Genomic DNA, 21,674 nt, shown 5'->3' on the forward strand with positions numbered 1-21,674 from the left:
TTGTAAGGTAAAAAAAGAAAATATTATGGTCTCATTTTAGAAGACAAGAAACTGGGGACAACCTTCTGAAGGTCCCACTGTGACTTGGTGATGAAACTAAGATTTGAAATTAATTCTTCAGGCTTCCAGTTTATGGGAAAAATCCAGAAATCCAGAAATCTCCCCGGTCTGAGGCCAGATTTGAACTCAGGAAGATGAGTCTTTCTAATTCCAGGCCTTTATGCACCATACCACCTGTCATATTGTTGTGCGTACAACCCAGAATTATTATGAAGCTTTAATGAGATAATGTGTGTAGAGAGATTTACCAACCATAAAACCCTCTTTAGATGTCAGCTGTAATTACTAAACATGCCTTGGAAATTTAATTTGTCAAAAACGAGAACTAAATTGCTGAAGATTTTTTTTTTATTTTTTAGTGTCAACTGAAGAAACTTCAGCTTCCTTTTCTACTGAAGTGAGTTCTACATTAAATGACAGTATGCAGACCTTGCTAAAGTACTGTAAGTACTAAAAGTTACTATTTCAAGTTTCAAGATCCCCTCTCATAAGGAGCAAAAGGCTCTAAAATGAATTGAGAAGTAAAAGGATTAAAGCAGCACAGACCAAAGAAGTTTTTTCTTTTAATTATAAATGATTTAAGCAAATCCAAATGATTTCCCTGGAAAGCAGAGATAGATTACTCTTGTGGTATCCGTTGATTGATAGTTTCCTACAACAGGGCAACTTTCAGACCAACTTCACTCTGTAGCATAATCTTGTAGGAAGCCCTTCTCTCTACATGTAGAGCTCAGTGATTGGCAGTATGGATGAATTTCAAAGACAAAAAACTAACACTGTCTATCATTGAATGTGTGTCTCTGTGTTTCAAGAAGACTTTGAACAATTACAATGAATGACGTTCAGGAGGCTAGAATTTGTCAGAGAGTAGATGATTCTCCCATCTTTTTATTTTCCCTACTTCCTTCTCTTTTTAACTTTGGCATTGTTTCAGTGCTCTCCCATCGAGCACAACTTCTTCGTAAAGGTTAAATATTATCAGCTAAAGTCGTAAAAGACCACAAACATTTATATGTCTGTCACTTCAAAGTTAAAAAGCCTTTGAATGAAATATCTGATGAAGAAATAGATCTCCCTGAAATACATGCCTGTAAGTTTATAAGTATGAGTGAACATTTCTTGACATGATTCTCAATGGTAAGTTTAAGTACCTTGAAAAGACAATAATGATACTTCTTTTTTTTTTCATTTGAGATCTCTTCCACAAAGTGACTAATATGGAAAAAATTGTTTTACATGATTGTACATGAAAAACCTATATCAGATTGTTTACTGTCCTAGGGAAGAGGGAGAGCAGAAAGGGAGAGAGGGCCAGGAGAAGGGAAAGAATTTAGAACTTAAAATTGAAAAAAATGAATGTCAAAAATTGTTTTTATACTTAATAGGGAAAAACAAAATATTGTTTACAAAGAATTAAAGACAAGAATAAGTGACTTAAATCATTCTTAGAACTAGTTATTCTTATAGCACTTGAAACAATTTTAGGCTTCAGAATTAAGATTTAAAAGATGGGTAGAGGCATCTCATCTCATTTAAGAAGGCACCTCAAGATTAGGAATCTCATTAACTACATATAAAATATACTGAAAAAGGCATTTGGAGCTTAAGAAGTAGGAAGTCAGAACATAAGTAGTTTAGAAAATTATGGATCTCTAGAAGCAGGGATTCCGAACCTTTTATTGTGTTACAGATACCTTTGTTAATCTGGTGAAACCAATAGACTCTTTCTCAGAATAATATTTTAAAATGCAAAGCACAAAATATAAAGAATTACATATGAAACTATTACAAAATAGAATTATAAAAATATTAAAGGTTCCAAGCTCATAGATGCTCTGAAATCAATCCATGTATACCTAAAGAGTCTGCAGTTCTCAGGTTAACAACTCTTGCTTTGGAGAGAGGAGTTTTGAAGGAAATTGTGGAACTCTCAACAAAGTTGTAGGAGTCCGGTGCTTCTGTGACACTGTTTCAACTCTCATATTGCCTCAACTGATTGCCAGAGAACATGGGATTCTTGCTATTTCAAATGGCATTGCATTGGTTCAGTCAAAAAATAAATTCCCACTCTAGGATAATGATATTTGATTCTTTCTGTATATTTTATCACTTCATTTCCAGGAATTCCAAAGGAGGTTTTAGATGTGGAACTCCCATAGTACACCCCTGAGACCCAGGGGAAAAGGGATAGATTCAATTAATCTAGACACTCTTCCTCCAAAATAAAGGATAGGGATGATATAATAGGAGGTTACCTGTTTTTCTTTTTAACTTTAGTTAAAAAAAATCTTTAGCCAATGGGACTATTAACCTTATTCTAAATCAATCTCCCAAGTGGGAGATTTCTGTCAGCAAGATCATTGTCAGGGTGTTCTTAATGGATTCATTAATTGCTCTTTCCATAACAGCATAACCTACACTATTCAGGATTATTTTAGGCTTTCAACTTAGGCAAAAGCAAATGATGTGGAAAACTTACTGGAAAAATAATCTACGATCTAAATTTTTGTCCATTTTAACCCACATTTCCTTTTCTTGACTCTAGAAATCCAGAGAGAACCATAAAGAATAAGGCACATGGACCAGCATTTTGTCTCTGTAACTGCATACCTAAAATATATTACCCGAGTTACAAATACTGGATTTCCATATGTTCCATACATAAATAAGCGCTGATTTCATATTGCTTTCCACTCTACCCTCTGCTATCCTGTCTGGACAATTCCCAGAACTGTCTTTCGGTTTATGGAGACACCTGGTGGCCACACTGGGAAATTTCTGATCCAACTTTATTCCACCTCTCCATCTTCATATGCACAGCCAGCCATCAGTGTCTCCCATCCCTTCTTCTTATCCTCATCAGTACTTACAGTGTGGTAGATACATCTTAGTTATCTCTTTCCCACATACATAAGTGTGGCTGTTCTGTGGCTCTGAGTTTTTGCCATAATTAAGAACAATATTTGGGACATGAAATATAAAATATTAACATATTACTAATATTACCTTTTTGGATAATCAAAACAGTCCTATCAAGGCAAGAGTTTTCTTTTTCCCCTTTTCCATTTCTTGTCATGTTTACTTGGAAAATGTTCAATATTTCTTTCTTTCCTATTCTTTCTTATTCCTTAGACATCAAATGAAAATAATATGTGTGACATTTTCTGAACCTGAAAGTGCTATATAAATGCTAGCTATCATGATAATGATGATGGTTCTTTTTACCTTTTCCTTGTTCGGTTTGTGACCAAAAAAAGATTGGCATCATACATTTTTAAAAATTTTATTGTTATTGTCATGCAAAACACACTACCATATTGATTATTGTCGTAAGAGCACACTCATACACAACTACAAACTCAAAATAGAACCATAAATACACTGATGTAAAAGATGACTTCAGCAAATCTTTCTCTGGAGAGAAATAGCATTTCCTGTAGTAAGTCTTTCAGGATTTTCCCAGATCATTGCATTACTGAGAGCAGCCAAGTTTTCACAGATAATTATCGTACAATATTGTTACTGTGTACAATGTTCTCCGAGTTCTGCTTATTTTGCTCTGCATCATTTCCTGTAGATCTTTCCATTTTTTTCCTGAAATCATCTTGCTTATCTTTTCTTATAGCACAATAGTATTCCATCACCATCAGGTGCCACAATTTTGTTAAGCCATTCCCCAATTGATGGACATCCCTTCAATTTCAATTCTTTGCCACTGCAAAAAGAGCTTTTTAAATATTTTCATACAAGTTGATTCTTTTTTTTTAATGATTTCTTTGTAATACAGACCCATTATTATTGGATCAAAGAGTATGTACAGTTTTATAGCCCTTTGGGTATAGTTCCAAATTGCCCACCAGAATGGTTGGATCAGTTCACAACTTAGCCAACAATACATTAGTGTCTCAATTTTGTCTTATCCACTCCAACATTTATCACTTTCCTTTACTGTAATATTGCCAAAGATGATAGGTATATGACGTAGTGCCTCAGAGTTATTTTAATTTACATTTCCCTAGTTAAGAGTGATTGAGAACATTTTTTTCATAAGATTATTGATAGCTTTGATTTTTTCATCTGAAAGTTGCTTGTTATTCTTTGATCATTTTTCAAATGGAGAATGGGAATGATTTTTATTCTAATAAAGTTGATTTAGATCTCTATAATTCTGAGAAAATTTCCCAGTTTGTTGTTTCCCTTGTAATCTTGGCTACATTAGCTTTGTTTGTACAAAAACTTTTCAATTTAATATAATCAAAATTATTCCTTCAACTTCCTTTTCTTATCACTAAAGCTAACATTTCTTGGACAATATTAAATAACAGGTGATAATGGGCATTCTTTCTTTACTCCTAATCTTACTGGGAAGGCTTCTAACTTATCCCCAATGCAGATGATACTTGCTGATGGTTTTATGTAGAGTATCATAGACTCAATAATTTTAGATGAAAATAAACTTAATCAGCCTCTTCATAGATAATGATTTGGAACAAATGTACCCTCTGTACTCACATATCCAGATTTACCAAATGAAACTACCTTCATAATAATAATTATTCACAATAACAATTAGAGATGAAATCCCAATAGGGTTTTTAAAATGAGAAAATAGGTTTGAGACAGTCAAAATCCTAAACATATAATATCACACACACACACACACACACACACACACACATATAAATCCTATATATATTGAATACATTCATTACAGGAAAGGGGCAAAAATCATAGAGAACACTCAAATGGGATGTTTGGAGAATTTCTTATTACTACAACTCTAAGTCTAGAATTGAGCTCAGTTTACAATGTCAATTTGGTTGGAACGATACTTTTATTATTTAGTTCTTTATGTGAATAACTTAGCAATAACATCATAATTTTCATTCCCATTAAGTTCAACTAACATTCACTAAGTTCTTACTTTTTACTAGGTGGTGTACTATATGTCGAGGCTATATAAGTGAAATGACACAATCCCTGACTTCAAGAAACTGACGATTTAATTGGAGAAGAAAATGTTAGATGGAAATATAGCCTTTGAGTCAGGGAAACTTGGGTTCAAGTCATACCTCTGATCTATTCTGACTATGTGATCCTAGAAAAGACTCTAAATCTCTCTATATCTTGGACAACTGAGACTCTAACTTATAGAAAAGTTGCTGATCTTTATTAGTAGAAGGAATTCCTCACACAGGGATGAAATCACAGGTCTAGTTGCATACATATCTAGACCTTAAAATGTAATATATACTTATGTATGTATATGTGTATACACACACTGACATATAATAATAATAGAAAAGTTACAAGGTGATTAGTGCTAATAATTTTGTGTAGAAAGAAAAAGTTCCATGAGAAATATGAGAGAAAGATCACTTTCAATTAAGGGTAGGGAAGAGCTGGTTAACTAGTTAACTAGTCCAAGCCTTTCATTTTGTAGATAAGGAAACTGAGGTCCAAAGAAGTTAAGTGACTTGCCCAAAGTCACATGGTCAATGTCAGTTAAATCAAGGTAAACCTATACAAGGAAGAATTTGAGACCTTTCTTTTATGATGCGCCAACAAAAAGAATTTTAAGCTCATGAAAACTGACATTTCTATGAATCCCACTAATTCCATGAGCCCAGATGTCAGTACCTGTGTTCTTAATCTTGTGTATAAAAGGGGAAGATAAAATTGCAAACAATTATGTAAAATGGCCATTTATTACCTAATAAGGCCAAAAAAAAAAGAGAATCACATTTTGCTGGAAGGAGTAATTTCTTAGTCATTGCCTTAAAGTCTTAATTATGTTTGGGGTTGGGGGGAGAAATGACATTTTTTTTCAATGTGTTCAGTCCCTGAGCCTTTTATGTAAGGAAAGAGGAGGAAAAATGCAAGGATAGATTAATAGATGTGCACACACAAATAATATACATACACCTTCATAAAAATAAAAAGGAAAATGTTTCAGTAACTTACTTTTATTCACAACCACATATTTATTAATTTAATAGATCATAGGCCTATAAAAATAAGATATTTGGGAAATGGAAAGGAAAGGGAAGAGGAAAAGTAAGTGTTTAATGATAAAAATGTATCACCAGCTCCAAGAACAAGCTTATTCAAAATGAACTTATAAGTAAATGACTATTAGATCATATGCTAATTTTGATGTTTTATATACTAATGTTATTTTCTTTAGCTGGGACAAAGTATAGCAGATTTTAGTGACTGATAGGACATAGCATCAAGAGCTAAGAGTGGTAAATCAAAATCTTTTTCATTTCTGCATTTCATCAGATATTTCTGTTTTGGAATTCCTAAGCCTGGTATAAGCAATCAGAATTGTGTATTTAGGGGCAGGAAAATTGTTTGGAAAAGTGATGGGTACAAGTACTATTAGGGTCCGTTATGTCATTCTACCTCTAATAAAGAGGCTGTTGTTCAGTCACGTCTAATTCTTTGTGACTCCATTTTGAGGTTTTCTTGGTAAAGAAACAGGAGTGGTTTTCCATTTCCTTCTCTAGTTTATTTTCCAAAGAGGAAACTGAGGCAAATAGGTTGTGACATGCCCAGTATTATACAACTAGCAAGTGTCTTAGGTGAGATTTGAACTTATGAAGATGAATCTTCCTGACTTCAGGCCCAGTGCTCTATCCATTGTGCTAACTAGCCACATTCATGGAGAGTTATTGCTCAGGAATACTGAAATCTGCTGGAATGGGGCACCTGAAGAGAATATAGCTCTGCAATATTTATTCAAGAGGAACAAAAGAAATGGAAAGTGGTTGAGAAACATATGTTAAGATATTCTTATAAGGAAATAAAAGAACTAAAAGGAGAAAAATTGTGGAAAGAATTTAGGTGAGAAACAATGTAAGGAAATGAGGTACAAAAGAGACAAGGGGGGATATCAAGACATTTGTCTTAATGTAAAATTGATCCATGAAATCGTTTTAAAAGGGAGGTCTATATAGTAATAAATTTGCATAGTAGAACAAGGTAAGTAATAACCATTATGCTGTGTCTTGCTCAGACTCTATATGAAACATAGAAATCTCTGGGCCAAAATTCTGAACTAAAAACAGACTTTAGTCATGGTTAAATACAGTCAGTGGTCTCATCACACCCAGTCTGTGGTGAAAGATATCTTGTGGATGTTCACAGTTTTTTTACAGGCTTTTGACAGTTCATACAAATAAGTGATTAACAAAACCCACATACTCAGAAGTGTGCTATCTAGTAGTTGATCAATTCTAGTATGAGGTCCAAGCATTTTATTGATCTTATAATTCAGATAATAACTCTTAAAAAGACACTTTAAAGATAAACAGAATCATTTCTCTTAGTCATAAAATCTGACGACCCTGTTACTCACATAAATTCCTAGAAAATCAAGTTCTATTCCTACGTTTACAACTGACTCTGTAATCACTTCTGTTATCTTTATCCAGAAACAGGATTTAGTCCACTGTGTACTTAAAGGTTAATAATAGGAGCTCCTAAGCTAACTTTTCTCCTTCTCTATCATTGCATATACTCAGCTAAACAACAACTGGGACTATAGTTTCTAACATCATGTAACTAACATGTAGTTACAGTTATGATCTAAATATATCAGATAATTTGATTTTACATTACAATAAATACAATTTCATCTTTTTAACTATGGTCTATGGAATACTGGATTCAGTGCTAGGTGCCATGTATTTTTTTAAAGAAAATCAATGAGAATCCAGAGAGTATTTTAAAGAGAGTATCCATGAAGATGAGGAATCTCAAAACCATGCCATCCAAGTTGTAGCAACTGCTCCAAGGATTTCCATTGGAGGAAAGATTTGATAGAGGGCAGGAGGAGAACATGATAGCTGTAATCTAGTTTTGAACAGCTGTCATATGGAAGAGAAGGTGGACTTATTCTGCTTGGTCCCAGAGAGCAACATTAGATAAAACAAACATTTTGGAGAAGCAGATTTTTAGTGTCAATGTAAGGGGAAACTTGATAAAAATTCAAGCTATCCCTAAATGGAAGTAAATACTTTAGGAGGTAGTGAATTGTCTTTAACAAGAGATCTTCGGGAGAAGGTTGGGTAATTGTTGGGGATGTCATAAATGGCATTTCCATGCAAGTATCAATTGAATCTCTAAGTTTCCCTGCAATCCCAAGGTTTTTCTGATTCTATGATTACTGATTCTGATTTTAATTCTGATTCTGTGAATACTGTCTTGCCAAATGTTCAAACATATCTAATTGCCAGAGTCTTGCTTGTGTTATATATGAGTCCAAAAAGATCTTCATATATATATATATATATATGTATATATATGTATGTATAAAATAAGGTTGAAAAGAATTCACAGGAACAAAAATGAAACTCTCTTTGATCCCAAGAAATATATAATTTATTGGATAAATAATGATTTATTTTACAAATGCAAAGTATATACAAAGTAAAATTTGGGACGGAAGGATAGCATTAGCAGCTCCAAAATCAAGGAAAGTAAAAAAAATAGTAAAGTGCTTGAACTGTTTAGAAGGAAGCCAGAGATTCTAAGAGAAGAGGATGAGAAGGGAGTTTATAGGCTAAAGATAGGCGATTAAATGCATCATGTGAGGAACAGTAGGTAAGCCAGTTTGGCTGGAAGTAATGAATGGAGGAAAGTAATAATAATAATTATTTCTGGAAAGATGTGGTCAAAGCCAGATTACGAAGAGCTTTAATCAAATCAAGAAGTTTGCATTTTAAACCAAAAGGCAATCGTAACCAGTTTAGACTTCTGAGCAGAGCAATAAAGTAGTCAGACTTACTTTAGGGACTTTAAGGTAGTCATCTGGAGGTTGGGTTAGAGTGGGGAGAAACTTGAAAGAGAGAGTCCTATTTGGATATTTCAATAATCAATTAAATATATATAAAGTCAAGAATTGAAAACAAAAGCTAAATTCACATGAAAAAACCATCTGAATATCATTTTACCCAGACATTCATAGAACTTTAAACAAAAGGAGAAAAGAGAGGGAGAGAGGGAGAGGGGGAGAAAGAAATAGATGGGGAGAGAGTGAGGGAGAAATACAGAGAAAGAAAAAGAGAGAGGTGGAAAGAGAAAAAAGGAAAGGAAAGAGGGACTGTAATAGGGAGAGGAAGAGAGAAAATTGCAACAACTGAGAAAATAACTTTTTAAGATAGAAACAAATTGCATAATTTACTCATAATAATAGTATATAATGTATTTTTATTATTTTATCATAATATATTTTAATCATTTATCACTTTAATAATTTTGCTTTGGAGTCAAAGTTCTTCAGAATGATAACATATATTTGTTTCATTCCCTCTGAGATGTTTAATATACCAGAAAGGCATAGGAAATTTCAAGTTACAGTAATATTGTTTAGGTGTGGGATACCAACCAAAACTTGAAAGATGAAACTACTAACAAACTGCTTATAATTCTGGTACTTCTAGTCAAAGATTTAACAGACTATTTTCTATTAAGTCTCCATAAAATGCTACAATTGATTTTAGTCAAAAACTTGCTTTGTAAAGAAAGCAATAACTAATGAGCAATGATTTTTCAGAAAACAGGACAGTAGCATAATCTATTTTCCTGTAATTTGTTTCTGCTATTTCTAAAACAATTCTTTTCTTTTTTTAGTTTTTAAAAAATTATTTAGAATATTTTCCATGGTTATGTGATTCGTGATTTCTCCCACCCCTCTTCCTTCTTCCCTCCCGGAGCTGACAAGCAATTCCACTGGGTTATACATGTATCATTAAAACAACTCTTTTCTGATTTTGAATAGGATCTTAAAGTGATGATTGTGTGCATTTCATCCCCTTGGTTTGTAGACTAGGCTCTTTCAAAGTGAGTTGTTGTTTTTTTAAACCTTTGCCTTCTGTCTTAGAATCAGTACTGTGTATTGGTTCTAAGGAAGAGTGATAAGAGCTGGGCAACCGGGGTTAAGTGACTTGCCCAAGGTCATACAGCTAGGAAGTGTCTGAGGCCAGATTTGAATATAGGACCTCTCATCTCTAGGCCTGGCTCTCAATCCACTGAACTAACCAGCTGCTCCCTGAGTTATTTATTAATATCAAAACAGAGGACAAGGAACCTGTCACTCCTTGATTCATATTTGACAGGACCCAGAAGACAGAATTTTATAATTAACTGAGATTTTATTTTGTTGCCAGAGGACAATGGGTCAGATCTTAGCTCTATTCCTTTTTTTCCCCCTGTGTGATCTTTATCTTTCTATATGTATCTCTGAAATAAGGAGATGCAACTAGTTAATTTTTAAAAATTGTACAACCCTTACACCTTCTGTCTTAGAATCAGTACCATGATTGGTTCTAAGGCAGAGGAGCAGGAAGGGCTAGGCAATGGGGGTTAAGTGACTTGCCCAGAGTCATACAGCTGGGAAGTATCTGAGGCCAGATTTGAACCTAGGACCTCTTGTCTCTAGGCCTGGCTCTCAATCCACTGAGCCCCCCTGCTGCCCCCAATTTTTTCTTTTAAACAACTTTATTGATATATTTTGTTTTCATATCTCCTTCATTGTCCAACATATCCTTACCAGCTTACCTGGAGTCACAAGTGAGAGCTGGGTGGCGTGTGGACCCCAAAGGAGGAAAGTAGCAATGAAAAGGATTAAGCAAACCTTCACACAAGAGGTGCTAGTCTCCTAGCACGAATCAATTGTGACACATGGGAGGTACTGGCAAAGGGCTCTTCAGCATGGCATGCCTGCATTGAAAAGTGGGCTGTGCTCTATGAACAAAGCAGAACTGCAGTAGCTCAAAAGAAATGTGAGGTCTGCAAATTTAGAGACATCTCCATCCTAAATGTTTATATGTGCTATTGTGTGCCTGACCTGTGGTCGAGTCTTCCCAGTTCATAACAGTGTGATCTGGAAGTTCAAACACGTACAATGATCACAACATAGCAATGCCATTTTCATCCTATTTGATTATGAAGATCAACAACTACCAGCTTCCTTATTCAAAGTGCCATCTTTTATAAGAAAAAAGCAGAAAAGATATGATTTCTAAATTCTAAATGCTTCTCCGTCTCTAATTCATATGAACCTAGAAGATATCCAATTTAATTCTCCCTGGCTTTTTTGGAGAGCAGTTAGTACTACAGGCATCTAGCATAATAGTGCTTTGTTTTGTTGTCAAAATTTTCCAAACTGAGAAAAAATAAACACTATTGGATAAAACATTGTTCATTAATATAGGTTTATGGCAAAAAGAAATAATTAGAAAAATAATGGTGAGGAATTACTTTCCCATTAAGTAATAAAAAAAATTAGCAAAATAAGCCAGTATTAAAGCATACTGTATTTTTTTTTAAAACCCTTACCTTCCGTCTTGGAGTCAATACTGTGTATTGGCTCCAAGCAGAAGAGTGGTAAGGGCTAGGCAATGGGGGTCAAGTGACTTGCCCAAGGTCACACAGTGTTATTTTTTTTTAAACAGTGCAAATCAGAAAACTTTTATCGAAGTCCAAGAACTATGTATGGTAGGCACTGGAGATACAAGGACCCAAAAGAAACAATCTTTAACATGAAGGAATTTATGATTTGGTGTGTAATAAAGAAATGACTTTGCAGTTTAAAACAACAACAACAAAAAAAAAACCTCCCTAAAAGAAAGATTTCTTCTTTCTCTTTTTTGGACCAGGTCAATTGTGTACAAGTTAACCACTGTTTTAGTAAATACTGGTCTTTTGCTTATAGTATCTTACAAATTTCTAATATTTTGGTGCCATAACCAATCCCTGTAGGTGTTCCCTGTAGAATGGTCAGATCATTATAATAGTTTTTGTTCAAATCTCAGCTTCTAAAAGTTTTTGTTCTGGAATATTTTTTTACAAAAATATTTTACTCTTTCAGTGTGGACAGTGTGAAAGTAACTCAAATAACTAATAACTTTTATTTAATTTGTTTTCTATTGTCTCTAAAGATCCTAAGCAACACATCCAACCATCAGACAGAGAAGATCTAAAGATAAAATTAATGCTGGGTATAGCATTGTTGGCTCTCCTCCTTTTTCTAATCCTCTTGTTTATTAGTTGTTTTGCCTTCTATCAAGGGCAGAAGGAATGGTAAGTTTTCATAACTTTGGATATAAGTACTCAAGACACATTATGAATGGTTCTCTAGCACTATCATTTAGAGACTAATACATTTCTTTTGAGATAACTTGTGATCTAAAGAAAACTACTTATAATAATTCTTTTTATCAGCTCCTGATAGAATTTTACAAAAAATGTACCACACTCAATTAGTGTAATTAAAGAAAGGCCAGAATGTAATCATAAGTTATTAAACTAGATATAAAGATGCTTTTCTACCCTGAACTCTGCAAGTATAATTGCTCTTTCTCAATAAATTGAATGGAATAAAGTCACTGGACCTTAGAGGTTTAAATTGTTAAGCCCTTAAGGACTCAATTCAGTTTCTGGCTGAGACTTGTGGGATGAGTGGAAGGTGAGATTTTCTCTCTTCCTTCCTGCTTGGCCTATGGCATCCACAAGTCATGTTGTTCAGTGATTTGAAAGAGTTCAAGGCACAATTGAATGAGCAGATACATACACTCCAGACAGAAAGGGATATTCTTTGAGGAATGGGTCCTTTTTCAGCTGAAAAGAGTCAGTTTTGGAGAAGAGTAGATTCTGGAAACCCGGCTAGTAACTCACCCAATGGAGATGTTGACCTAAAAGAAACTGCATAAGGACTCTAGAAAGGATGTCCAGGCTCTCTGGTACCAGGAGTTACCTTTGCCACACATACATGCTATTCTTTTGCCTCACTTCCATTAGACTCAACCAGAGGTACTAGTCTTCCTGGAACAACTCATACACTCCAAGCAGAGACCACAGCTTTGTGGAAACATTAGATCTTGGTTAGACATCAAGGAAGCAGGGCCATCCACTGCATCGTCAACCATCACTAAGTCATCTTGACTTTTGTCTTGCCACTGAACTTCAATGATTCTGGAAGAAAGAATGAAACCAATGATTCTGCACATCTCTACCTCATTTAAATTCAAATTATGTGTGAGTCAAATGTCACCAGTGAGGTCATTTTGGTCCTCTTCAAATATGAAGGAGTCTGACAACTAATAAGACTACAATTACACTACAATTTTAAGGCTATTCTTCCTGAGGTTCATATTCACTCTGAGAAGAATCTGTTTTTTATTTGTTTGTATGTTGGAGATCGTTTTTGTATGATTGAAAGCTTAGGTATTAATTTTGATTATGTTCTCATGTCTATTATCAATAAGGAAGCGAATATGAGTTGTGTATATTTACATCCCAGATTCTTGGTATCTAACAATTCACTTAAAACATACTAGGTTGGAATTCACACTTCTTTGTTCATTTTTGGATTTAAAGTCAAATTAAGACTTCTTGTTTCATTGTTCTGTAAGTCTAGACAATTTGAGTGATTTGCACTATTGACCTAGAAACTCTAAATAACCAAACTCAAGTGCTGAATGGCAACTTGAAAACCTCAGATCTCTGGGTCTTTTAACAATTTGTTTTGTGCTTTAACAATTTAAGCCTCTGCTTTTTCTGAGGGACCTAGTGAATGGGTAACCATTACCCATGGGGTAGTCTATGTGGATTCCCTATGTACTTAAGGAAGCTGTGGAGCTGTTCTGTTGTCCTATGTCCAGAAGAATTTGGACCCCCCAGGATTAAACCTGTTCCACATAAGTGGGTCCAAAGCAGAGGATCCCCAGAGGTTGAGCATCCCAGGTGCCTTGGGCCCAGCGAAAGGGTGTTGTTAGGGAAATACCAAGATAAGGCAATTAGGGTTCTTACTGGAAAGGTGAGAGGCTGACTTCAAATTGACCCCAAGTCCCTAATCACTGTTAGAAAATTACAGGGTATTCTTGGAGCTCTGTAGGGGTCAGGCTTTCCCTTTGAGAATGGAAGCTTGATTTCCTCCCTTTTTATTTACTGACTTTGGGCTGGGGGAATCTTTTGTGATTACAGTGATAGGCAGTAACCTATGAGAATTTTGCAAAATGAGCTCGCATCTAACTCTGAGTTTGGATATGAGTATAATCGAATTATACCCACAAGTTATGACTGCCCACGTCCTAGTGGAAGGATGCTAATTTCTAGGTAATTTGTAAATAGTGCCATATGGTATTTGCCACAACATACCCTGATTGATTGACTTGGGGACAGTAAATGTGTAAAAGGGGAGAGTGTGGCTCCTTCTCCCCATCTCAGCTGATAGTGTAATCACAGAAAACCCAGAATAGAAACAAAACCTTTTCGACATAATAAATATGCGCATCTCTTCCCTGAACTCTTTGGAATATGTGAACACCTTTTTCAGGCTGGAGCAACAGTAATTTGAATAATCAGGAATGGAAATAACCAATCTCTGGGGAAAGAACTCAGTTCTGAGGGAATGGAGCCTCTTGAGGGCTTCATGAAGGAGGTGCCTGAAGCAGGGCAGGAGGGATTTCCACACTCCCTCCACCATCCAGGCTGGCAGCCAGAAGTTTAAGAGTTCATAGGTTTGAGAGAATATGAGGCATATGTAAGGGGACAGAAACACCTGCTCTAGGATATGGATACAGAATGGCAGCGGAAAGGAAACAGCTTCATGAAACAGGGTCCGTGGCAACAAAGAAAAGAGGTGGCTGTGGAGAAGACCAGACTAGGAAAGGAGGCTACTCCATCAGTAGAGATGCTACAAGTGAGGGCAACTAGAAGACTATGCAGAGAAGAAAGGCCCTCTGGGCCCTGAATAGCATGCTTGCTACATGTGTCTGTGGAAGGTTACACAGCAGATTAATGGGGGTAGAGTAGGAGGAGAGTATTTCTAGCTACTGTTTTTCCTCTGACATTTTAGTAGACATCCCAGTGAAGACTCAACCTACAGCCTGGGAGAGCAAATTGAAGGAGCCTAGGAGTTCTTTTAAGAATGTTTAAGTTCCTTTGATTAATCTTTATTATTGGGGGTTTAGGGCCATTTTTTTCCTAGTTGAGAGATTATTAAACTGACTGAAAACATATTCTTGAGATAAGAAGACTAAACGGAAGTAGAGCTTCCCAAAATAATTTAATTTGCTTTATTTGTGGAAGGATCCCTGTTGCTCATCTTTTTGACATGTAAATCTCTTCCTCTCAATTAACCTTTGAACCTTGGAAACATCTTCTTACTTGTAACTAGTTATGTTTGAATAAAAGCCTACGTGATTTTTATGCCTTTTAAGGAAAGAATTATGGGAATAAATGTCAAAAAGTTACCTTTCTGCCTCTTTGATGTAATTTTTGTTCATAAAAAGCTTTGTTAGGATCCTAATCTTTGTTCTAAGTTATTTTTTAAACCATGAACCTATTCTGAAAAGCTTATTCAAACCTCCTTTAAACATCTGGAATCTCTGTGTTGTGATGAAAAATTTTGGCAACAGTTACCTATCACATGAACTCTGTGGGAATATTTTTTCTGTAGCAGAGTGTTATCTATGATTTAGGGGTTTTTATTTAGCTCAAAGCTAAGATTTCATTTGTATAGGTAGCTACTGGTTAGAAAACTTCCTCTGACAACACCAGATAGCAATTGTTCTGTGCCTTATAAAATTGCTTGGAGCATCAAGAGGTTCAATGATTTATCCAAGGTCTCACTGCTTGGACTTGAATTCTTTGGGACTGGAAGGAACCAACCACTTCAACCAACTCGTTTTATGGATGAGGACAGAGAAACCCAGAAAAGTTCAATAATTTTCCCAAGGTCACACTGGCATTAAGTAGTTTAGCAGTGTTATTCTAGAAAATTCTCAGATTCCAAATCCAGTGCTATTTCCATCACATCTCTATGAATAGAATATTGGGTCTAGATTCTGGAAGACTTGAGTTCAAATTCAGCCTCAGACACTTATTAGCTGTCTGACCCTGGGTAGGTCACTTAATCTCTGTCTGCCTTGGTTTCCTCAACTACAAAATGGGGATAATAATGGAAACTACCTCCTAATTGTGACAATCAAATTAGATATTTGTAAAGCTCTTAAGCACAGTGTTTGGCACATAGCAGATATTTAATAAATGCTTGTTTCCTTCCTTCTTCTATTTTAACATGCCTACATTTTTTATGGATTTGATTCTTATATGAAAAATAACTTTATGTATATTTGTTAGTTACGGAATAATTTCAGAATCAAAAACCTTTAAGATTATATTCATGTGCACTGACTTCTTTGATTGTCTTAATCATTTGATTCAGTCAGAATTGTTGATTTATGTTCCCTTGTTTAGAGATAGCCTTAACATGGGAAGTAGAATGGGTGGTACCATAGGAAAAGTACTAGCTTCAGAATCAAAGGCACTAGGGGCAAGATTTTGCTTTTGATGCTCCTTACAAGTCACTTAACTTCCCATAAGTCTCAGTCTCCTCAACTATAAAATGAGGGAATAAGTTTCTAAGCTCCCATCAAGCATTAGATCTATGATACTTACAAGATGAATTGAATATAAATAAATGTGTGTTTAATACATATAGGTATGCATATATATTATATAAACACTATAGAGAAAAATGCTAAATATTGACATTTAATTGGCTCAATTTATATTTTTACATGGCCCCACAACATTCTGACCAAACTTCATATTTTCTAAGTGAAAAAAAATTAGTTTCTTCTGATAGAAATCACTAGATATAATAATTACTATATTATAATGCATGTTATTATAGTATATTTTACATTGAAATATTTTTTGCATTTTCATTGAATATTATATTGCAAAAATATTTGCTGAAGTTTAAGAATGTTTTAGTTGTTCTGAAAAAGCCTTTAAACTTGGAGATAATGTTTTAGTGAATATACCAAATATGTGTTCTTTTTTTACAGTCCTAAAATATATAAACAACAAAACAATGTTACCACCAAACCTGAACTAGCAGACCTGTCTTATTTTCAACCAGCAGAAGGTATATCAGACACTTCCTTTTCTAACAGTCCAGCTAGTAGCACAGTCTGGAAGCCTGAATATAGAGAAATAAAAAAAGAAACTTTCAGAACAAAGGAGGCAACTGCACTATCACTTCTACATGACGCTGATGCACGATGCATGAAGCTAGTATTTGGCAATGAAGTACCAAGCAAAGAATTGGATCTAAGTAGTGTTGAGCCACACACCATGGAGACGTCTTATGATGAGATGTATAGCAAGGAGATGTCTAGTGAGGAGCTGGGGAGTTGCCCCAAAACTCAAGATAGCTGAAAATAGATCTTTTTTTCATAAAAATAAAAATGATTTATCTTGGTGAGCCATTTTTATCTTTTAATTATGTGCCTTAGCAGAATCATATTTTTATTTGGATGGGCCATGCAAGCATACTCACTTCTTAAAATCCAAATCACACACTATTAGATCAAGAAGAGAATTTAGTGGTCATCTAATCCATCAACCCTAACCATTCCAGACCACCATCTTGCAGGTGAGATAACTAAAGCTCAAGGAGGTTAATAAGGGACTATAGATACACCATTAGTATATAGTAAAGGCACAACTAAACTCAAGTATGAATTCTAATTCAGTGGTCTTCTTACAAAATTGCACTGCTTCCTCCAGTGACCTTTTTTCATTCTTTATTCTTCTAAATCTCTTTGTAGAATTGCCATATATTCTTTCCTCCTTTGACTTCTGTAACACAGCACATCTGATTTTCTTCTCTAAATGCTCCTTTGGAACATTTCTTTTTCTTTGTGCTGGAACCAACTAAAACAGTCTGGGGAGAGCCACTTGCTAAATTTTCAATGTGAGCAATTATACCTCAGAAATCAGCTACAAATTGGGATTTTTTAAAAATAAAAACCCTTACCTTACGTCTTGGAGTCAATACTGTGTATTGGCTCGAAGGCAGAAGAGTGGTAAGGGCTAGGCAATGGGGGGTCAAGTGACTTGCCCAGGGTCACACAACTGGGAAGTGTCTGAGGCCAGATTTGAACCTAGGACCTCCCATCCCTAGAGCTGGCTCTCAATCCACTGAGCTACCCAGCTGCCCCCTACAAATTGGGATTTGATTTATTGTTCTGTTGATTATCCAGATACAAGAAAATGATGGAGAAAATGACAATAATTTGCATTAAATTTTAAAGCATGTCTTGAATACATTTGATTTTTAGGGGAGATGAGAAGCCAATTGTTAAAACATTTATCATACTCTGGTTGCATATCCATTCCATTCTCCAAAATGGGACTTAATATTCTTTCTTCTAAACTAATGATGAACACATTCATTCATATGACTTCAACAGTGACCTCTATACAGATGACTCTCAAATCTATATTCACATTTCTGTTTGGAAGCTTTAGATTCATCTTTCCAACTGTCTACTAGCCTTCTCCAACCATAACTAGTATTGCAAGTTTAACATGTCAAACAAAAATTGAACTTATCATATCACTACACAAATCCTTTTCCTGATTTCCCTATCTTTGTCATCATAAAATCACCTATTTCTTTTAATCTCCAGGTTATATTTGATTTCTCCCTCTTGTTTTTTCTACACATCCAACCAGTCATTAAATATTTTTATTTTTAATATACTTAGGTTCTCTCTTTTCTTTGTTCTCATCCTACCATTCCCAAAGTTACCATTCAGGTCCTTATAGCCTTTCATCTGAACTATAACTGTAGCATACTAATAGATAATCTGTACTACAGCATGTACTCGCCTTTAATTCGCTCTACACACCACAGCTAGATTGGCCTTCTTGGTAAACAATAGCATTCTATTATCAAAAACACTTCAATTATTCCCTACCAATAATAGCTAATGATTATTTGTTGAATGAATAAATTAATGAAATTCCTTGATTATTAATATCTGTTTTTGAAAGGACAAGCTATAGAATGATGTTTTCAACGTGGACAAGTCCTCACTTGTGAATAGGAACAAAAGAAGATATAAAAGGACTTTAGAAAATTATTAACTTTAAACTAGATCATATAGGGACATATTGAAAGATTTTTCATAGGTTGGTAGATCAATTGCCTAATTGTAGAGATAAGACTGAATTATTCATGTAGAAGGAATTTCTACCATTGAACATTTCAAAGCTCAAATTGAGATGCTCTTGCAAAATCAAGAAATAGATGGAAAATAATCGTTTCATATTCAATCCATTGAAAATGAATTAAATGTACCCAAAGTAGGGGAAGTCTAAGTTGTTAAAAAGTCTAGAAAAAAGTAATATATTAAAAGTAAATAAATCATATCATGATATAATATTAGAAATGAAAAAGAATATTAGAGATTATCTATTCAGTTTTTATTTCATAAATGGGAAACTGAACCCTGGAGTTGTTAATTAATAAACTGACTACCATATGTGCCAGGCACTGTGCTAAGAGATAGGGATATCTAGAGAGGAAAAGGTCAGTCCCTGCTCCCGAGGAGCTCACAATTTAATGAGACTTCTTGTAATTTGCCCAAAGGCACTCAGCTAATAAATGACATAACTGGGACCGGCATCAGGATGTCTTGCCTCCTTCTCTAGTGATCTTCCCATCATATTGAAGAAAAATAAAGCATTGTGGGAAAAGTTGAGGTTTGGGAGAGACAGGAGTTTGAATCCTGGCTCTGGAATTTTCCAGCTGTCATTTAGAAAATTACTTAATCTTTTTTTCCACCTAAATTTCCTCATCTATAAAATAGGAATAATAACATCCCCAGCCCACAGAGTGGTTATGCACAAAGCACTTTGCAAACCTCAAAGCAGTATATGAATGCAAATTATTATTATGTTGATACTGCCTCCTTTCCAAATGTTTAGGTAGGCAGGGACAATGATGATGCTTTATAACGTATTATATGAATGATCTCATTTTAGATGCATTCTTTAACATAATGTCTTAGGAGGTGTGACATTATGTTAAAGAATGCATCTAAAATGAGTCCCTGTAGTAGATAATTTTTTGAAGCAATTCCTAAGAAGAGGCTGCCAAGGGACACGGTATGTATATTTGAAATACCGGTACGGTATTTCAAAGTTTATAATCTCCAAATAGCATGGATGTCTCATTTTCAAGATGTGTGACAATTTTTCTTAAGTAGGGAGCTTAGAAAAACAAGTGAATTGGAATTTTCAGTATTATCCCTTACCTAATGATATTAAAAACAGCTCATTTCTATAGGGATCAATGGTTACAAAATATATTACATACACTATCACATTTAATATGGATTACCTACATCACATCATTAAGTAGGGAGTGTTGTTTTATTTCACAGTTGAGAAAAATAAGGCCCAGACTAATACTAGACAATAATAATTACATAATAATAATGATAATATTTGTATATTATCTACTATATTCCAGGCACTGTGCTAAGTGCTAGTAAAAGGAAGAATGGCAAAAACAGTCCTTGTCCTCAGTATAATGGATTTCAGATTTATTGTGATTCTGTGATCCCTCCTACTGTATGACCTATCACAGTGATGGTGAACCTTTTAGAGGTGGAGAGCCGAGCCCCATCCCCATCCCAACATCCAGACCAAGTGCTGTGCCCCTTCCCCCCCCCCCCATTGAGTGTCAGGTGAGATCTGCCCCTACCCTTCTCCACACAGGGGGAGGGAGAAAGCACTCCCATTTGGCTGCTAGGCAGAGGGGTGGATGATGTGAAAAAATGTTCAGGCACGGTGAGGAAGGATAAGAGAGCAGCTCTGCCCAAGGCCCTCTGCCTTTCTAATAACAAACTGGGGGTGGTGATGGTTTGGGAGGCTGCATGCCCACAGAGAGCACTCTAGGCACCTGTGCCATTGGTTAACCATCACTGACCTATCATATATTTTAAGAGCTGGAAGGGACCCCATTAGCAATCTAGTTAACTCATATGTGAAAAGAGAATCTAATTATGAAGTATCTGAGAGGAAGTCATCAAACTTTTACTCGAAGCCCTCCATTGACCAAATGCCTCTTAAGATAGATCATTCTACTTTTGGACTACTCTCGACATTATGAAGTTTTTCATGATAACAAACCTAAATTTGATCCATCTAAATTTTCTATCCATTGCTTCTATTCTATCAAACAGAATAAATCTAACTCATCTTTGACATGAAAACACTTCAAATGCTCTAACCCTCTGAATCTTCTCTTCAATTAATCCTCATATATGAATACAATGTCCTTCTTGATTTTGTCTGTTTTCTTCTGATGATTTTCAGATTATGAGCATATATTTTAAACTGTAGCACCCACACAGTATTCCAGGATGTGTTCTGACCAGAGCTGAGAAAATAAATAATATTGCCTCATTATTACTGAAAATGAAATATCTCAATGCAGCTCAAGATTTCATTAACTAATTTGGCTACCACATTAATAGTTGACTCATGCTAAGTCTAGTCCATCAAAACCTTGGGTTCTTTTCAGACAAATTGCTATCTAATCATACCTCCCCCTCTAGCTTATTTAAACTCAACTACAATATTTACTATATATCACAAATGAATTTCATGTTATTGGAGTCTCTTCAGTGCTCTAGACTGCCAAGATCTTTTTGCACTGTTATCCAGTATTACAATTTTCCCTTCTAGTTCTGTATCATCTACAAAGATGACTCCATTCCAAGTCACTGATAAAAATA

At 35.1% G+C, this 21,674-nt stretch overlaps 1 protein-coding gene across 1 annotated transcript in view; it reads left to right on the plus strand.

The window, feature by feature from the left end:
* EQTN (equatorin) overlaps positions 1-17,344 on the plus strand; it is a 35,150-nt gene extending 17,806 nt beyond the window's left edge. Inside the window, exons 3-5 of the mRNA XM_007498096.2 lie at positions 420-503; positions 12,009-12,150; positions 16,926-17,344. Of these exons, the coding sequence (XP_007498158.2) occupies positions 420-503; positions 12,009-12,150; positions 16,926-17,298 (599 nt within the window). The 3' untranslated portion in view covers positions 17,299-17,344. The remainder of the gene's footprint in view (positions 1-419; positions 504-12,008; positions 12,151-16,925) is intronic.
* The last annotated feature ends 4,330 nt before the right edge of the window (positions 17,345-21,674 follow it).

This window comes from Monodelphis domestica, chromosome 7 (assembly GCF_027887165.1).
Source record: "Monodelphis domestica isolate mMonDom1 chromosome 7, mMonDom1.pri, whole genome shotgun sequence".
NCBI lineage: Eukaryota > Metazoa > Chordata > Mammalia > Didelphimorphia > Didelphidae > Monodelphis > Monodelphis domestica.